The following is a 20465-nucleotide window of genomic DNA, read 5'->3' as shown; positions in this document are numbered from 1 at the left end:
TACTTTTCTCTCAAATGGCAGAGCCAACTTGTTCATCCCAGTCTAGTATCAATCTAGTACTGGGTTAATTCTCTAATGATTAAAGAGGAAATCTTAAAGGAATATCTAATCTGACTAGCTAGAATCCATCTCTACTTTGCACATCTTGGTGACATGAAAAGACAATGCATTTCCTGCCTCTGTTATATGGCTCTGACTCTCAACCTAGGCCAACAAGGATAGGTATCCATGATGAGACATACCTTAGGAAAGTCATACAACATACCTCTACAAGGAATATACAAGAAATCATAAAACAACAGATTTATAGATTTAGACTTGGAAGAGATCTCTAAAAAATCTATTTTAAAATATATTTAAAATGTAAATGCAAAGTAAATAGAAAAACATCCCAAAACAAACAAACAAACAAAAAAAAAGAGTCAGGTGCCCAGCAGAAGTGTAGGGAAGATTCAAAATACGTAACAAATTTCCATTTCAAGAAAACATATATCTTAAGATATTTTATCCATAACTGTCCATCTTATCTTTCCTTTTTTGTGGGTTTTTTTTTTATTCTCTGATGTGTACTTTACTTTTATACTTTTCTTTCCTTCTCCTTCCCCTCTCCCCTCACCCAAAGAAGGCTACAGTTAAACACAGATGTGTGTATAATACACACACATATACACACCCACATGTACACACATATGCATACAAATATACATACATATGTATATACCCACTTATATATATATATACATAAACATATAGTTGACATATGTATATTTCTCTCAATTGAATCTCTTAAGTTTGACTTTCAGATCAATTACTTTTGATTGATATATACTTCTTATTACCTATTCCTGCTAATTCTAGTTTACTTTTACTTGATTTGCCTTACTATTACCCTCCCAGCTCCCCACTCCTTACCCCACCATGGATTCCTTCTCTCCAATCCCTTTTTTGCCCTGATTATCCTTTTCCTATTGATCTACATTCTTAACCTACTCCCATTGATTTATATACATTCTATAATTCACCTTATTACCTTCATAAATTATATTGTTCCCTGTTTAATCTACCTCCATGTAAGTAGGTTTTCAGAACAACCAGCCTTTCTCCATCTAATTACTCTTTTTTTAATTCTTGCTATAGCACCTCATTGGTATAACAATGACTATTTTTACCTTTTCCTAGATAATTTTATATTATAGAGTCACATCATAGTTAGCTGTACCCCAAACTTTTTGATTCAATTCATCTTAGACATATGATTTACATTTTCACATGTAAAAGAATTTGTCCTTGTTGAATGCTTGTTGAAATTATTCTTTAATGTTGGTTCATATATTTTCTATTGTGTTCATGTTTGAGAAAAAAAAAAGCTGATAGTGTGAAAGTTCATTAAATGTCCATTTTTTGTCAATATTAATTTTGCTGGATATATTTTTGGCCCCAACCCTAGTTCTTTTGGTTGTCTACATTATTCCAAGACGTGCAATCTTTTATTGTAGCTGCTAATAAATCCTGTACAATTCTTATAGTTCCAGCATATTTTTGTTGTTTCCTATACAATATTTTATGTGGGCATTTTAAAATTTAGTAATGATATTTGTATGTGTTTCCTTGTAGCATCTCTTTGAAGTGGTGATGGATTTTCTTTTTTTTATTATTATTATTATTTCTACTTTATCCTCTTGTTCTATCACTTCAGGAAAATTTTCTGTAATTACTTTTGTATTGGTGTATCAAGATTCTTTTGGTCATAACTTTCAGTAATCCAATTTTTCTTAAGTTTTCTTTTCTTGTTCTAGTTCTCCAGATCTGTTTTCTTTAAAGATGTTTGATATTCTCTTCTATTTTTTCATTATATTTTATTCCTTCGTCTCTTGTACCTTGACTGGCTTCTCCTTGCCCAATTCTTATTTTCAAAAAGTCATTTTCTTAAGATCCTGGATCTCCTTTTCTAGTTGATTTTTATTGGATTTTTCTCTTCTTTTTTTTTTTCCTCAATCTTATTTGATTTCTAAATTTTGGGGGCAGATAGTCATTTAACATTATTTTTTGGGGTGGAGGAACTTTTATTTCAGTATCCTCTCAAAACGAACTCTGTTAACTTTCTATGGTTGTGATGTGGTACAACTCTTAGGAATGATATAATAAACTCAAGGCTATCTAACCTTAGGATTGATGTAGCTAGGAACAATGTATTTCTTGCCTTAGGCTATTTTGCATTAGTTTACTTTATAAGACCAAAATGCTGAGTCCAGATAACCTATTGGTCAGGGATAACAGGCTTCTGAGGCCAGTAAGCCTCAATAATGAGGTACTTAAAGATAAAAAAATTATTAGCACAAAATTAGATGTCTGCCACTTGATCTAGAGACATTTCAGGCCTAAAAACACACCTTTGGAAGGTTCCCCCCTTCCCAACTCTCTCCAGGGAATTATGGATAGAGGGCATCTGCCCACACAATAAGAATCTGTCACTACTCAACTTCACCTCTAAGCCATAAAATTAGCACATCAGTAACGTGAAGTACATTGTTTCTCTCAATTTTCCCTATAAATTTACCTATTGGCTTTTTTTGGGGGGAGGGGCGCTGAGAGTAGGGGGGAAGATTTTATTGGTATTACAATTATAAACTTTGCCCCTTGATTTGGAAATAATTTTTAACCCTGCAAATTCTTTTAAGATATCTTGCAACATCAGTCTGGAATCTCAACATGTTTGGTTGTCCTTGAACCTCTAAAATATTTTCTCCTTTGGCTACTCTTTTTTTTAAGAATTTAATAGTGTAATCACCTATAGGTTTGGGTGGGAGAAGGGACCTGGTTTCATATCTTCAGCTCTCCCCTCTAACCTAGAACCCCAAACCCAGAACTCCACCCTCCTATAAGTGCCCACAGCTATCAATACCCCTGCCCCATTGCTTCTGTACTCACAATGTGCACTGTTTCCTTCTCGTCCAGGGCCATGTTTCAGCAGCACAGCTGGGCCTGATGTTCCTAACCAGCAGAGGTTCCATCAGTCTTTCCGGACTCAGACCCCGACACCCCACACTGTACGGGAGGTATAAGTTCCTGTAGTTCCTGCTGAAGTGCCACCATACCCAGCTAGCCCCAGGCATCCCCACTTACTGTTTTCATCAGAGCTAGTCTGGAGATGTTTATACTTCACAGCACTTAATCCTCCATCCTTGGGTCAGTCTTCTGGGCTTCTCCCATTGTCCAAGGAGGACCCCTGTTGTACCCCAAGTCTTATTTTTCACTGGTCTACATTTTCCCTGAGGCACAATTTTGTTTTATTTGTGGGAGAAATATGGAGAGTTTGGAATTTTCTGACCTATTTCACCAACTTCCCATAATCTTGGCCCCCCTTAACTTATTGATGAACAAGCTGAGGCCCAGGAGTTTTAGTGATTTGTCAATGTCAGAGAAGTATGCTTCAAAAGTAGGACTTGAATTCAGATCCTCTAACACCAGAACCAATATTCACTTTATTCCTACTTTTAAATACACTTGCTCTTGACTTCCATGACTTCCATGTCTCTCTCTCAAAAAAAAAAAGGGGGGGGGAGGGGAGGTCTAAAGGGGAAAAAAACATGAGGAACTTGCAATCCTGACCTATCGCTTATATTTTCCTTAAATACTGTTTCTGAGATGGTAATTCTGGTCGAGGCTATGATCACAAATGTCCTTGGACTTAACCTAGCTACTCTACATTTATGGGTTTTTTTAGTCATCTTTGAAGAATAAAGTTATTTCATGGACAAAATAGATTTGTAAGTATTCTAATAAAATTATTTGTGCTCAAATATTAAAGACTTTTTACTTAGGACTATTAGCATTTTACTAAGGGGATATATTTAAAATATTGTGAGGAATAGATTTAGAAACCTAAATAACTTCCTAGAATCCTTCAGGACTTAAAATTTTGTCTACTTAACCTATATATAAGATGACCTGTCAATTATTGTAACTATGCTCGATAAAATTTCTCTACTATTAGGTTATATAATTATAATAAATTGAGTCATTTTTCAGTTATGTCCAACTTTGTGATCCCGATTTCTTGGCAAAAGTACTGGAGTAGTTTGCTTTTTTTTTTTTTTTTTCCTCAGCTCATTTTTCAGATGAGAGACTAAAGCAAACAAGTGACTTGCCCAGTCTCACAAAGTCTCTGAGAAAGGATTTGAACTGATGAAAAGTTTTCTTTACTGCAAACTCAGTTTTTTCCATTGTGCCACCTAACTGTCCTTAAAATTATGATAGCTAACATTACTGTGTGGCTCACTACATGCCAGATACTGTGCTAAGCACTTAATATCTCATCTGATCTTCATAAACATTGTTGGGAGGTAGATGCTATTTTTAATCTACATTTATCTACATTTTATCTACATTTTGCAAATGAATAAACCTAGGTAAATAGGAGTGAACTGACTTTTCTAGGGTTATAAAGCTACTAGGGTCACACCACTACTGAGGTCAAATTTGAACTCAGGTCTTCCTAATTCCAGACTCAGTGCTCTCTCCACTTCATCAAATAGCTACCTAGAATACCTTTCCCTCCTAAAACTTATTTCTGCAAACAATCTGCCTATAATTATTATTCATCACAATAATCTAAAATAATGGCTGAATATATTCAGATAGCATTTCTTCTAATCGAATTCTACTTGTGATCACACCACTCCTATTTATCTTTCACTCAAACATTTCTTTGATATTTTATATCCAATCTAGATAACTTAAAAATTAAAGAATGTCAGGCTTAGTACTAGTAAAACTGCCTCTCTTGATATGATGTATGTCAGGTAGGTGATTGTGATGTAGCTGTTAGAAGAAGTAGATTTAATATATAAATAAGATTCATATAGCAGAGTTACATAATCTATTAGGCTGAGAGGCCTTATGGAAAAATAGCCAAAATACTGTAACTAGAATCACTGGTTCTGGGGATACATCCTGGATACTAAGTAACTACATGATGATGGCCATATCTATATATCATATGAGAAAAATAATGCTTTACTTATGAAGCAGTTATAAGGAAAAGACTTTGCAGACTTTAAAGCTCCACAAACATGACAGTTACTATCAAAGAATCTCAATACCCCTCTCAGTATTTGGAGAGTATGAAAAAGATCAGCAATATTTTTCTTTTGAGTTTTTTTGCTTTTTAACACTTGCTATTTCATGTTATCATTGAATAGTGCACATTCAAACCCACCTTCTCAACCTGAAAATTATGCTTGACTTTTTTTTAACCTTATCTGTGCACTAAGATCTTAGGTAAAGCAATATCTGATATTGCTTTACCTAAGATCTTAGAATTGAAGGCTGCTCCCTTCTTCCCATCATACTGATTCTGCTTTTTAGAGCAGAATTGACTTATCTCTTTATAAATGCATTCATATTAAAGCTGAACTACTTGACGTGATCGTTAGAATTAAATACTGAAAAAAACATTAGAAAGGAAATAAAAAAAATTGGATTGATTCTATTTATAATTGAGGTTCTGAGGTTATTTGTAAAAGTTTCTGGTGTGTTTATGTTGTTTAAAGCTAAGAAAATAATTTCACTTAACTATATTATAATATTTAAAACATATTTAATTTGGGAGTCTGTCAAATTTAAGAGATCGGTCAATCATTTGCTATCATTTATTAGGTACTTACCAGAACAAATAGGTGATGATGATGATGATACTGGTGGTGGTTTTGGTGATGATGATGATGATAGCTAGTTATTTATATTACCCTGCAACATTTGCAAAGTGCTTTGTACATGCTATTGCACTGGATCCTCACAACTCAATAAAGTGCTATTATTACCCCTATATTACAGATGAACAAACTGAAGCTGAGAGTGATTAAGTGACCTGCTCAGAGTCACCAAGCTAAGAAAGAAGATGAGTCAGGATATTTAAATTATGACTAAGAGAAAATTATATTGTAGCTAGGTATTCTTTTCCAAATTAGAAAAAATCATTTTAATTGAAAATATATTCACAGCTCAAGAAATGCCATAGATGCTGAGAGTCAAAACATGAAGAAAAAGGGAATAATGAAAATTTTCAAGCACCCTATAACAGGTCTGAGGCAATAAATTTGCCAATTGGTTGGCTAATTTTAGTAGAGAAGAAATATTAAATTGACAGTGAAAACAGTGGATCAGAACAAATCAATTATCTTTTTTCTTGTTCCTTTATTTTTTTTATTTTTTTTTATTTTTTTCTCTTTTTTTTCTTGTTCCTTTCTGCAGGATATGAATAGAAATGAAGAAGGATAATGGAAGTAATTCATATTAGGTTTTGCGGGTAACAGTTACTGGTTATAGGACAAGAGATGTGGGTATAGAGAAAAGTAAAATTTAAACAGGTTCACCAGAGGGTCAATATAATGAAAAAGAGAATTTAAACAGTATAAGGATAGTGGTCTAGGAAAGAACTGATAATGGAAAAAAGTGAGGACAAAGAGTAGAAATTATGATGTAAGAAATGAAAAGATGGAGTTTTAAAAGATTATGACTAGATAATGGAATTTAAAAATTCATGATCATAACAGTAGAACACTTGCTGATAAAGGCAAGATCAAGAGTACAGCTATAGGGCAGCTAAGTGGCATAGTGGATAGAGCACCAGCTCTACAGTCAGGAGGATCTGAATTCAAATCTGGTCTCAGATACTTGACATTTATGAATTGTGTGTGTGTGTGTGTGTGTGTGTGTGTGTGTGTGTATGAGAGAGAGAATGATTAGTTCAAATTCCACCATTCATAGGAGCCTCTGCCTACCCTTAATCTCTTTTCTATAAGATGATCTTCCATTTACAGTATATGCATCTTATATGTACATAGTTATAGCAAAAAGTCTCTCCCAATACAATGAAACTTTTTGCTATCAAGAATTTTTTGTTTTTCCATAGATTACCAAAAATTAGTGTCCTCTCTGGAAAAGGGTCAGCTCTTAATGCATGCTTTTTTGGTTAAGTAATTTGTTAGAACTTTTTTTCTACCCATTGAATGGTACAGATTTTATTTGATAAATGAGGAAACTCAGACCCTAAGAGGTTAAGAGATTTGTCATACAAGTAGCTAATAACAGAATATAGGTTTTTCCTCCACTTCTTTCCCTGTTGTGCCAAAATGTCACTAAATTTGAAGTAAGCCAATTGATTCATAAAGTTTGCCAAAAGCCAGATTGTTCACTTATTTCTATATTTTTTCCCTTTTGTTCATTAAGTGTCAAGAAAAAACAACAACAACAAAAAATCTCAAATGGAAGGCTGATTCTAATATTCAGCAGGAAGAGGGAAATCTATTTCAAGAAGTTGTTCACTGAAACAGGCTCATGACCTATACAAGAAATGTATTGGAGAGTATGAAAAAGATCAGCAATATTTTTCTTTTGAGTTTTTTGCAGAAAATATATAAGCAATTGTTAAATTGCTGAATTGTGTATTTTTGAAAAATTAATTTTTTCAGGAATTCTGACAGATAGGAAACTGTTTTAGTGACAGTTATGTTCTACATAAACTGCCATAAAGGGAGGTATAATAATACTGTTAATGGATTATAGTGTGAATCTGACATGGCATTTAATTTCTTGGTATCAATGTAATCATGACCTAGAACTCCATGTGGGTCATAAACACAAGTACAATAATTTTAAAAGGATAAAAAGTGTAAAAGTTTAAATTCTTTTATCATGGTTGAACACATTGAGTTCATCATTTTCCTGGTATTAATCTTTTTTTTAATACTTTTTAAATTAATTTTAGATGTCATCTATTAGATTTATTTTATAAATAAGAGAAATGGGTTTAGAAAAAAAAAGTAACTTGTTCAAGATCATTCAGAACTAGTTAGTGGTAAAAGAAGATACTAAAACACAGGAGGCAACTTGCTATAAAAAAGAGAAAAGGGACAAAATTAATCTCCTACTATGTGCCAGACACTTTAATATGCCTTTTATAAATATTTTCTCTGTTTCTCAAAAACAACCTTGTAAGCTAAGTGTTATTATTATCCCCATAGTAAAATAAATATTTTTCTGGCTCTTCAATAGACATACATTTTATCCTATCTCCAACATTTACTATATGACCTTAGGCAAGTCAGTTACCATATCTGTGTCCTTAAATAATGACATTGAATTAGTTATCTTTTGAGGTTCCCAACAAGTTTTTATCTGTGTTGGATAGCCTAAAAAATGTAAAGTAGAAAAAGGCAATGGAGTTTAGGAGTGATACTGACACATGTAGTATGCAATAGTGCTTTTGCTGGAAAGAACACTACTGTGATCAGGAATTAGCATATGAATTCACATCTTAGATCAATCAGTTTTCACCTACATGATCTTGGTAAATCTACTCCATTTTTCTAAGCTTCAACTGTTTGCCAATAAAATGAGAGAGGATGTATCAGTACTGCCTATATTTTGACTCTTTGTGAACCCATGGACCATACTGTCTATGGGGTTTTCTTGGCAAAGATACTGGAGTGATCTGTTATTTCTTTCTCCAACAGATCAGGGTGGGTCACATAACTTGTAAATGTTTGAGGTCAAATCTGAATTCAAGTTTTGACTCCAGGTCCAGTGCTCTATCTACTGAATCATCTGTCTATCACATGGTTGTTCTTAATGTAATGTTAAAATGTAATGTTAGGCTTCACTGGTGTATACTTGGAGAGCTACTCACCAAAGTAATTCTAACAACTATCCTTCACATAGGTATATACTTAAATCTCTCTACTGAGAGAATGGGAAGTGGGGGGAGGGGGGTTAAAGGTTAAGTTCTATTACAAATCCAATGTGTATCATGCCCCATTTCTCCCTATACCTCTGTTTGTAGGTCAAGCTTTTTGAAGCACAGAGAAGTACCATGCTGCCGTTACTGAAGCCTGAATAATGTCTGTCCATTTGTAGTTTGGATATCTGGCAAGGGGTAGAGATCTGACACTTGATTTCTTATGCAAACATAAAGCCTTGCTGTTTAAAACATAGTGGGCATAGGGAAAATGGGTGCCTTGTAAGTGCTTTAGAGGTTAGGGATTATTGGCCTTCTCTGTCATCTAATTTTTGTCTTGTGTTCCGGGTGCCCTGGATTGTGGAAATAGTTGGAAATTATATCTGGTACATAATTCGTATTTTGAAGAGGTTTAGAAATCATGATAATTGGAGAAAGTATCTTAACCCTCATCTTTTTTTGTTGTTTCCGTGACTCCATCTTTAGTTTCTTACCCAGAACTTCATCATTCTCAATGCTTTCTACTGTCCTTATAGAGGTATTATGTCTACCACATGAATAATAAAGGCAGTGGACCCATCCATTACTTCTAGCAAGTTTTGCATAGCTCTCTATAATGTTCCCAATAAATTTCAGAAGAGGACAGAAACAGATCCTTCTTATATAAGATTGACAAATATCCTCTCTAGTAACCATCTGTAGGAAATCAAACACTCCTAGAACAATATCATACATTTGGACCTATGAACCCCATCATCTTTTTTTTGGAGTAGAAGCAGCTATTTCTTGTAAGGTAGCCCAGATTCTCCCCCTATGAGAACAGGATTATACTTATTAGTTATGCATAGAATAACTATTCTGTTTTCTTCCTTCTTTGTATCACACTTTTCTGCCTTTTAACTTCCTAAAGTTAAAGTTACTTCCTAAAGTAAAGATATGCAATCTTTACTGCTTCCTCAATCATCATTCTTTGTTTCTTCCCTAAAGCATTTCCTCCATTTTTAAAGAAGTCTTCATTCTCTGATAACCTAAAGATTAGAGATTCCTCCAATACTTTTCATCTTTTACTCTAACATGGAGAAAAATATGCATTATGTACAAACAGATATTATTTGATACTGGCAGAAACAAAAACATAACTCACTTGAAGTGGAGTATGCCTTCCTTTGCCATTCCTCTGGGAAGTGCCTTTCACTGACTTACATTTCAAAAGATAAGTTTTCCATGGCTGTTCACTGTACTACTGTTCAATCATTGATGACCTATAAACATAGTTTTCTTTATTTTTGGTGAGATGCTCACATTTTCTTGCTCTATGATATAGCTATCTTGTCTGGCTGGCTTTATCAGTTACATATTAGTGCCAAGACCTAATAATGCAAAAAGCAGCTTGCTTTAAGCTATACTCAGTAAAGGAGTCTTAAGCATAAATTTGCTAAGCATCTGAGTTCTACATAATTAAATCCAATTATGCATCACTTTTTTACTGTTTCATTCCAGGCTTGTATGTCTTCTTGAGCTGCTCTGGACACTATGCTCTCTGCATCTGAAGGTTATAATGATTTAATCATTTATAGCATTAAAATGTAAACTCCTTGAGGGTAAAGGCTGTTTTTGTTTCTCCTTTTTTATTCCAGGAGGTTAGTTCAGTGACTGAAACAATCAGTGCTTAATAAATGTTTGTTGTTCAATCCAATGCTCATTTTGTCTTCCAAAATCTTTTGTTGTTTTGTGAGTTGATACTGCTGGTGAAGTTTCACTCTCTTCCTCTGTGATATTTTGCAAAGTATTTTTTTGACTCTAAGTCACCATTGATGTTCTTCAATGACATGTCTTTTAAGTGTTATAGTCTGAGATAATCTCTGAGGCCTTTTTGTCTCTTCATTGTATAACTATTTAATATCAATTAAATTGCTTTAAGAATGGTAACAATTAGAGTCAATGTCTTTACTTTTAATCAATTTCCCATATTATTGATTTTTGTTTCAAGAAAGACTACATGCTCACCAAAGCTATTTACCCCTGTCCTAGATAAGATCCAGTGAAGAATTTGTTTTGAAGAATTATTTCACTCCCATCGATAGTCTTACTGATACTCTTAATTTTTAGATGCCACTGTGCTAATTACCCCAAAAAGGAGATAATGCAGAGTATCCTTAATAAGATTCCTAATTACTCAAAAGAGTTTGACCTACTTATTCTCATAAGGGAAAAAAAACAAGTAGATGGAGACTACTTATTGTTTCGAAAGTGTACTTAGTTTGGGATGATTAACTTAAAAAAATTTTTTTTTGTATTTCAATATAATTGGTTTCCTTTGTAACTTGATATATTTTATCTTATATGTTTAAAAACATTATTCTGAAAAGAGGCCCATATATGTTACCAGATTGCCAAAGGAATTTAACACCATCTGATCCTGACCATCTTAAATTGAATTAAGATACATAACTTAATTCATATGTATCTCCATGCATGAATTTATGTCTATAATTAGAAGCAGTACCTATCATTTCACTGGAAGAGTAGATACTTTGCTATACTCATTTCTCACCTAACTACACTGCATTGGATTTCATCATATCCCAAGAAACTTAATTATCCTATAAGATTATAATAACCCTAGACAACATGCCTCCTCAGGGGCCCTGCCCCTGAGGCTCTCTTTTCCTGGAGAGTGGAGGGTAAGATCTTTTCACAATCTTCATTATTAAGGAGAATACTCAGACCACCCATTCTTTATTTCCCACCTAGTTGTGTTCCTCTCAGCTTTATCATACTTTCCCACCTTCCTCTGCTTTATCTCCTCTCCATTCAGCTTCCTTTTTTATTTTGTCTTTCCCTGTTAGATTGTAAACTCTGAGAGAGCAGGGATTGTCTTTTGCTTTTGTTTTCCTGACTTAGCACAATATACAGCACCTAGTAGGTATTTAAGAAATATTTATTGCCTAACTGAATGAAAAAAAGTTTTGTCAACATATGCTTTAAGAGTTGTAGTGGAGGGCAAAACAATTGGAAATTGAGGGGATGCCCATCAATTAAGGAATGGCTCAATAAACTGTGGAATATGCTTGTGATGGAATATAATAGTATTATTCTATGGGAAAAGATTGAGCAGGGTGCTCTCACGAGAAAAAAAAAAAAAAAAACGTGGAAAAGTTCTCCATGAACTCAAGCAAAATGAAATGTATTATTGAATACAAAGTAATATCAATGTTCTGGGGATAACCACCTGTAAATGATTTTGCTGTTCTTGGTAGTATCATACACAACTACTTTGAAGGACTTATGATAAAAAAAATCCTATTCATACTCAGAGAAAGAACCAATTGTGTCGGAATACAAATTGAAGCATTCTTTCTTTTTAACTTAATTTTTTGAGGGTTTTTATTTTAATAAATATTAATTTATTAGAAGGTATTTTATTTGAGGGTGGGAAATCTATGTTTTCTTTCACAACTTGTAAATATTTTACATAACTTTACATGTGGTTTCATTATTGTGGGTGGGGATAAGGGAAAGAATCTAGAACTCCCAAATTTTAAAAACAAATGTAAAAAAATTTGTTTTAAATGTAACTGGGGAAAAATGTTAAATTTAAAAAAAAATCTGAGATGTTCAAATAAAGATACCAAAAATATCATTATTGACGAAATACTTGGGAAATATCTAGAAATAAAGTTGATGTTGTTTTGGGGAAAAAAACAGTTATAGGTTTTTTTTAAAGTACATTATTCAGTAAATAGACTTTTTTTCTCTATTAACGTTTTAAAGTATTAAGATGAACTGAGAATAGTCAAGAAATTTAAGTCTAATTGTGGTATATGAATGTTATGGAATATTATTGTTCTGTAAGAAATGACCAGCAGGATGAATACAGAGAGGACTGGCGAGACTTACATGAACTGATGCTAAGTGAAATGAGCAGAACCAGGAGATGATTATACATTTCGACAACGATATTGTATGAGAACATATTTTGATGGAAGTGGATTTTTTTGACAAAGAGACCTAACTGAGTTTCAATTGATAAATGACGGACAAAAGCAGCTACACCCAAAGAAAGAACACTGGGAAACGAATGTGAACTATCTGCATTTTTGTTTTTCTTCCCGGGTTATTTATACCTTCTGAATCCAATTCTCCCTGTGCAACAAGAGAACTGTTCGGTTCTGCAAACATATATTGTATCTAGGATATACTGCAACATATCAAACATATAAAGGACTGCTTGCCATCTAGGGGAGGGGGTGGAGGGAGGGAGGGGAAAAAAATTGGAACAGAAACGAGTGCAAAGGATAATGTTGTAAAAAAAAAAAATTACCCTGGCATGGATTCTGTCAATATAAAGTAATTATTAAATAAAAATTAAAAAAAAAAGAAAGAAATTTAAGTCTATTTTGCATCATTTAGTATAAGGAGCTTAATTATTTTCATTTGTAAAGGTATTTTATTTCCAACTGAAATATACAATTTATAAATTCTAAAAATAAAAATAAAAAATTACTGGACCTTGAGAAATCAAATGACTTGCCACAGTCAGGATTTTTCATTCAGGTCATGAACCCAGAGACAGGGACAGAAACAGAGAGAAACAAATGTCTGCAATAAAAGGCATAGAAAAACAGAGAAACAGAGAAAAGGAAAAATGGAGAAGGGGGGAAAAGAGAGAAAGACAGAGAGACACGAGAGTAACAAAGGAAGGGAGAGACAGAGAGCACAGAGAAGCAGAGAAAGTCAAATAAGACAGAGACACGGACAAGAGAGGGAGGGAGGGAGAAAGAGTGAGAGGGAAATAATACAGGAAACAAGAAACAAGAAGGAAAAAAAGGCAAAGCAAGGCAAGAGAAGGAAAAGTTTCAGACATCCAAAGACATAAAGAGACTGAGGAGAGGCAAAAGAGGAAGGAAGGAGTGAGTCCATCATGAGAGCAGACAAGAATCAACTGGTAGAAGTGTGGAGGAAGAAACTTTACAAGGGCTATCACTGAAAGCTGCTTTCTCATTTTTATCCATAACCCCACCAAAGAGAAATTAGATGAATTAGAGAGCATGAGAACATTGCCTGATGGAATTGTTGGAGTATTACACTAGAGCTGAACAAAGTCAGGGAGTCCCATGGTTTCTAGCTCAGCCAAGGGAACACTAGAAATTTCCCCCATACCTTGGAAAGCAATTGTCATATGTGTGGCATAGAACGTCTGAGTTCTCACTGTAAGTGGAGAACAAAGGGAAGGAAAAAAAAAATTCTTTTGAGAATGGTTGAGATGGATTTCTGATACTGGGATGAGCAATTGAAAGAAGTCACAAGATTTTCTACATAGCCAACAATGACCTAATACTACTACATATTAAAAGGTTGAAGACTTGAGTCACACTATGTTGACATTTAGAGGAACTTTGAAGGAAAATCCTGGAAATATGAAAGACCTCAGTACAAAATATATCTGAAAAATCACATAACAGAGGAACAGACATATTATTTTCTATGTGAACCATGTGTGTGCTTCATTTCCTATGAGATCTGATAGGAGTACTAGTGGTTTTTTCCTTGCCCAAAAATAAAGTTTCATATTTTGAGGCTTGTGAGCCTGTGTAATTAATTATAAAGGGAGTTGATAATGACATAGCTGGATAGCAGAGGATGTTTGCAACGAACTGTAGTTTTCATTTTCAGTTCACTTGACTATGGGTCACAAACGTAAGAGAAGTGGAATCCCCACAAAATGTATCTAGACCCTATGTATCAAGTAAGAGCCTAGTTCTTCAAGGTTACAAACTAATTTTCCTGGAAGTTATTCACCATTTTATGGTTACATATTATACTACCTCCACCTTTGGCAATCTGATGAAGCCTATGGGTCCCTTCAGAGATTCAAAGAATGAGTATTTGTAAATGTAACAAATATATAGGATTACAAAGTAAACAAATTATATTGAAATATACTATGTGTGTGTATGTGTGTGTATATATATATATATATATATAATATGTGCATTGTATATGTGTTTGTGTGAATACACAATGTAATACCTCTAATCTTATATATATACATATTTATAGTGTTATAAAAACTCTGTATATATGTTACAACCGATAACATTAATATAAAATAATGTTCTGCACTGACAACATTCTGTAATATAGGGGTTCTAAACATCAGGTGTCTCTATATTATATATTAATTTATATCACATGTTATTTTGTACTATCTAGAATATATTATCTATTCATTATATAGCTATGTGAATATATAAACTCAAGTTATACGTCATAGAGTTATCTATATTTACCTTATGCCTATATTTACTTATTAATATTTATGTTTATATCACACATGATAATGTTACTTCGCAAATAGTATTTTGCACTGATGACATTTGTAGTGGTGTAGTTCTAAATATTGGATATGAGAAACAGGAAATATATATCATTTATATAGACATATGAATATATATTTATATATTCTATAAACTTGAGCTTATATAAAAATAGCCATAATTATATATTCATATGTAGATAGTAATACCTGTCTAAATCTAAGTTTATATATGATTATATATAAGGATTATATGTTACACACATAGACGTATACATATACATACATGTGTGTCCCATATATCTACATGCATGCACATATCTGACAGTTACATATATGCATCATACACACACTCACACACATGCATGTGTGTATCTAATGTTTAAAACCCCTACACTAGAGGATGTTGTAATACATCACTTATGTGGTAGCACTGTCAATTGTGATATGCAAATTAGATTATTTTTATCACTAAATAAGCCCTAATTAAAAGTGAAATATTTCTCCCAGAATGTTGATAATATGCAACAAGTCTGAGTTAGGAACTATTTTGTCTTTCTTCTTTAAATCATATTAAAAAAAACAAAGTCAAAGCAAACATTTGCAAAAGCATCCTCTTGAAAAAAAATCCAGTCATAGAAAATGCAGTGTGCACAATGTTTCTCTTTATGCTCAAGATCATGAAAATAATTGGCAGAGATATTTTTATTCTTTTCACTTTGCTCTTTTTCAATTCTCATTTAAAAGGGAAAGCACAAAAAACTTGATATATCTACTTTCATACTGATGGAGTAGAAGATAGACTTATTTTCCCTGTCTCATATTTCTTTTCAGACTATTATCTTAGTTTTATTTTTAAAATGAAATTTGTACAATGAACTCCTGGGGAACTTAATACTATTGTCTCTCTAAGAAGTAGAATATGATTTTAATATATTCAAATTATGGTGGCCTTGTGTGTCATGAAAACTATCCTCTGCAGAACTTTCCCCCCAAACTTATACATATTTTCAAGTAAGAGGAATGAAAATCTATTATACATATAACTTTACTTCACCAACAAAGGTAAGCACAGCATAACATCTGGATTTGTAAGCAAACCTCATTCTAAGTGTTACTTTTTTTTTTTCTCCTAGATCATTTTGACAAGAAACCAAGCAAATATTGAATAGAGCCAGTCCTTTTGACCACTGTCCTCTGGCCTCTCCTCATAATAAAAGAAACAAAAGTCTTTAAAATCCATTTCCCTTTCTAAACCTGATTTGTCTATATAATGAAAATAAGACTTGAAACATTCCTGTTTTTTCTGATGGTGGAAAGAAGGTAAGTGGACTCACAGATCATCTAATGCCAGTCCCTACTTTTACAGATAACTATCATTTATGCTTTTTAAAAAAAATTCCTTCTATCCACAGCTATTTTCTGTCCATAAACTTAGTTGATCAGCCTGCCTGATTTAATGGGAAAGACCCTTCTTCCATTTCTATGCTAATCCAATGGATTAACTCTACCCCCATCCTCTATTCTCAGATTTAGAGCCTGAGAATCCCCTTCTCCATCCCATTAGAATGGGCATCTGTTCATCTAAACAATGCCTCAACCCAGCCTTCTATTCCTGAACAAACACAACTCCCAACTTACCGAGCTTGGCCTTATCAAGGAATAGGCCCTGTGTGTTAACCTTGCTACATTATGATCTACTGATGCAGTAGAAGTGTTATTTATAAAGCATATTATCTAATTATGAACAATTACCTGAAATTCTGTCATAGTATCTCAAAATATCTACCATAGTAGATTTCTATCAATAACATCATTATGTATATTTAAGTCTGTGCTTTTGTGGGTAGATATGTCCCACAAGGATCCAGTACAACCAATAATGTTGAAGCAACCAGTCAGCTTTTACTTTATTGAAATTGACATGACTGAAAAAAGGATATCTAATTTTCACTTTACAATTGTATGATAGTCCCTTTTTTTTTCCTTGATACCAAAGGTATCACTTTAAGAAAGAAGCACAACTGTACCCCACAGGCAAGGGACACTAAGTAAACATATCCACGTTAAGGATAGAGAGATTCAGAGATTTAGAGTACTTCATATAGCAAAGCCTATCCTTCCTTATGAATGCAGCCATTGCATTATCACTGTCTAATAAGGACTAACACGTTTTGCAGACACTTCTACCTTCAACAGAAATCCCTAATGTACAAAAACCCCCTCCCTCCCCCCACCAAATAAAACAAAACAAAACAAAACAAAAAAACAAATGGGAAGATGAACCTCAGTGTTGCCCCTTTGGTCAAATGAACATTGTCACTGTAAGCTGCCTTCAGTGAATTTCTGGCCTTTGGCATTCAATGAGGAATGAGCCATCTACTCCCAAAGCCCAATGCAGACCATGTCTCTGGCCTCAGTTCCTGACTGGAATCCTATCAGATATCATCAATAACTTCTGCTCTTTTAAGAATATACCTTACAAATTAAGCTAGATCAACAGATTTCTCCAGTGACTTGCAAACAAGTATATGTGGTCTGACTTTTCATTTTGATCAAGAAGGCCAAAAATGGTAATTCATTCTTTCTCCCTAGATAGTCCAAGAATATTTTGCATAAGTTATATGCCTGATACTCTAAAGAGGAAAATGAATATGTTCCTTGGATTCAAAAGGCAAATATTTGAATTTCAGAAAGTTGTTTCCAAATATTGTGGAAATTGAATGCTTAGTATGAAGTCATGACTTTTTCAGTCACACTTTGTTCAAAAAGATATATATATATATATATATATAAAACATATATGTTATATATATATATCCCATTGTTTATGCAAAGTGTGATAATAAAGCTCCTAAATAGTTTGTGAAGGAGCAACACACAATGGAACTTGGGAAGAAGCAGGAACTATAATTTAAAGGGGGGGGGCACAATATAATCACTGACAGCAGGATCTGCATTTGGTATATGTCAGCAGTCCATTGTACAGGAGTGATAAGGCACCAATCTGGGATTTTTTTTTATTGTTTTGTTGTGAATTTTTTTTATGTGTGTTTTTTTTAAGTATTTGTTAGGCCTCACATCCCACCTTACTGTTCTTCTTCACTGAGCTCTTCCAAATCCTTAAAATAGGGCAGCCGCCTTAAATTGACTTCTTCTTCACTAGGTACAACCTCCAAGTTCTCTTTCATCCCTTTTTGCAGACCTTGTCGTTCAAAGTTGTTGAGATAATCATCAAGGCATTTCCTTGGGAGCCAAAGATCACCTTCATCCAAAACCTCAAAGCTATCTTCACTGGGAACTTCATCTAATTCCTCATCAGGCTCTGGATCTTCACCTGAAATGTCCTCATACCCTCCAAATTTGTTTGACAATTTGCTGAAGAAATTCATAACCTTTAAGTTGTTCTTATACCTGCCCATGGTTTCTGGATGCCGGGCCACATCCTGGAATGCGTGCATGACTTCTGGATCTTGCATGGCTGTAAGAATTTCTGGGTCACCAAGAATTTCATTGAGCACTGATGTACCAGGAATGGTCCGCATTCTCCTCCTCATTCTAGGGAGTTCTCCTAGAAAAAATTGGAAAGGGGCAAAGTGAGCTGCCTTTTTCCTATCTTCTTCCTCTTGTTTAGCTTTATCATACTCCTCTCTAGCCTTCCTCATTTTTTCTAACCTTTCTCTGTACTTTTGCTCCTCACATCTCTGCTCACGTTTCTTCTGGCGAAGCTCTTTTTTTCTCCGGTGTTCTTGAATCCTCTGGAGCCTTGGTTGAACATCCTTAAGCACAGCATTAGCATCTTCATCAAAGTCTAGTTTACAAGACAAGGACAGATCTTGGCTTGCCTCCTCCCAGTGTCCCAGAAGTCTGTGTGCTTTCCCTCTCCATTTGTAAGGTTCAGCTGTGTGGGGGTTAAGGTCAATTGCTTTGCTACAATCTCTGATTGCAGCATTTGGCTTTTGCAATTCAATAAAGATACTGGCTCTTAGGGTATATAAAATGGCCAACCAAGGATTCAATTTGATGGCCTCTGTGAATAGTTCAAGGGCTTTCTGGAATTCACCATTATGCAGGGCATCGAGGCCCTTCACCTTCATCTCGTTGGCCTGATCAATCATCTCATCTGTTACCTCTGCAGTTGCATCTCCCATTTCCTGGGGGCCGTCCATATCGTCTTCAATCACTCCTGAATTATCAAGTTCTAGATCACTTTCCTCAGTTTCGACGTCTTCTTTCTTGGTGGTTTCATCCCATAACTTTCTTTCCTCCCCTCCCTTGAATCTTTCTTCAGATCTTATTCTTCTTGGAGGAGGAGGTATCCTCCCACCCAAGCTCTCCACCCACTCCCTCAAGAAGCTCAGCTCCTCGTTGTGTAGTCGGGCAGGATCTTGTTGACATAATTTCACAAAAGCCCGGAGCTTGCTGGTGTCCATATTTGGGGGAGTTGGTGGGGAGGGGAGAGGGACGCGGCGGCGCTGGCTTTGACTTTGGCGTTGGCGTTGGCGTTGGCAGGGCAAAGAGGGGGCGGGGGCGGGGGCTGCAAAGGCGCCTCGCGCCCGGGTTCGGAAGCGCCGCGGGGGTGGCCCTTGACCTCTGGCGCGTCTGGGGTCTTTGGCTGCGGCGCCTGCGCAGACTGACGCCGGCAGGAAAGGCGGAAGGAGAGCTGCTGACTTCCTCAAACATTGCAATTTGCTGAGCCTGAAAGCTTCAGCTTTGTGAGGGACCCGGGAGAGTCTCTTGTACAGAAGCCACTTAGGAACAAGTGAGATCTCAGTGTGAGTTCTGCCTCAGGGAACACACTTGTGCTGCTTCAGAAGAAGGAGGCCATATGGAGTTCCATTCTTGGATGAAATCACAAATCTAGTCCAGACCAAAGTACAAAACAAAATAAAACAACCACAACAAATACTAAGAGAAACAAAAATGGGAAAGTAATCTATGTATAATCTGTGTATTAAATATATATATATAGTCTTATTGGAAGATATTTGACTGAATTCTATTTTTATATCAGCACAAATTACAAAGAAAACAGGAAAAGTTCAAACTATTGTCTACATAATGGATATACAGCAAGACTGATGTTTTCTTTGGCCTCCTAAATTGAAAAAGTCATGGAATCTATGATTTCCTGATAAGTCAGAGAATAATAGAATGTCAGAAGTTGAAGTGACCTCACAAAGTATCTATTGCCACCATAACCTGAACAAGAATCCTCTCCACCACCCCAAGTAAGTGATCATCTAGATATTCTTTGATTCAGTCTTCTATATAGGAACATAGACTGCCGCCCAAGGCAGCTCATTCTGTTTTTGAATAGACTCAAGACACTGAAATAGCCTTTCGTCCTGGAAAGAAAAAGTAGACCTCAAAAATGCATATTTCCCAGAATTTCACTTGCAATAAGGA

The 20465-nt window shown here is 34.8% G+C and overlaps 1 protein-coding gene across 4 annotated transcripts in view; it reads right to left on the bottom strand.

Annotated features, from left to right (window-relative positions):
• Positions 1–19621, bottom strand: part of LOC127559358 (putative protein FAM10A4) — a 62436-nt gene extending 42815 nt beyond the window's left edge. Inside the window, exons 1-2 of one of the 4 annotated variants that reach the window (XR_007953117.1) lie at positions 18145–19621; positions 2929–3045 (exon numbers count right to left, since the gene is read on the bottom strand). Coding sequence is in view for 2 of the 4 variants with exons in the window: in XM_051993089.1 (XP_051849049.1) it covers positions 18146–19489 (1344 nt within the window). In the remaining 2 variants the exon portion in view is untranslated. The remainder of the gene's footprint in view (positions 1–2928; positions 3046–18144) is intronic. The other 3 variants (XR_007953115.1, XM_051993081.1, XM_051993089.1) reach the window with 3 other exon arrangements.
• Between the last annotated feature and the right edge of the window lie 844 nt (positions 19622–20465).

This window comes from Antechinus flavipes, chromosome 1 (genome assembly GCF_016432865.1).
Source record: "Antechinus flavipes isolate AdamAnt ecotype Samford, QLD, Australia chromosome 1, AdamAnt_v2, whole genome shotgun sequence".
Classification (NCBI taxonomy): domain Eukaryota; kingdom Metazoa; phylum Chordata; class Mammalia; order Dasyuromorphia; family Dasyuridae; genus Antechinus; species Antechinus flavipes.
Note: the sequence above shows the minus strand (reverse complement) of the source record. Positions and strands in the feature narration are given on the sequence as shown.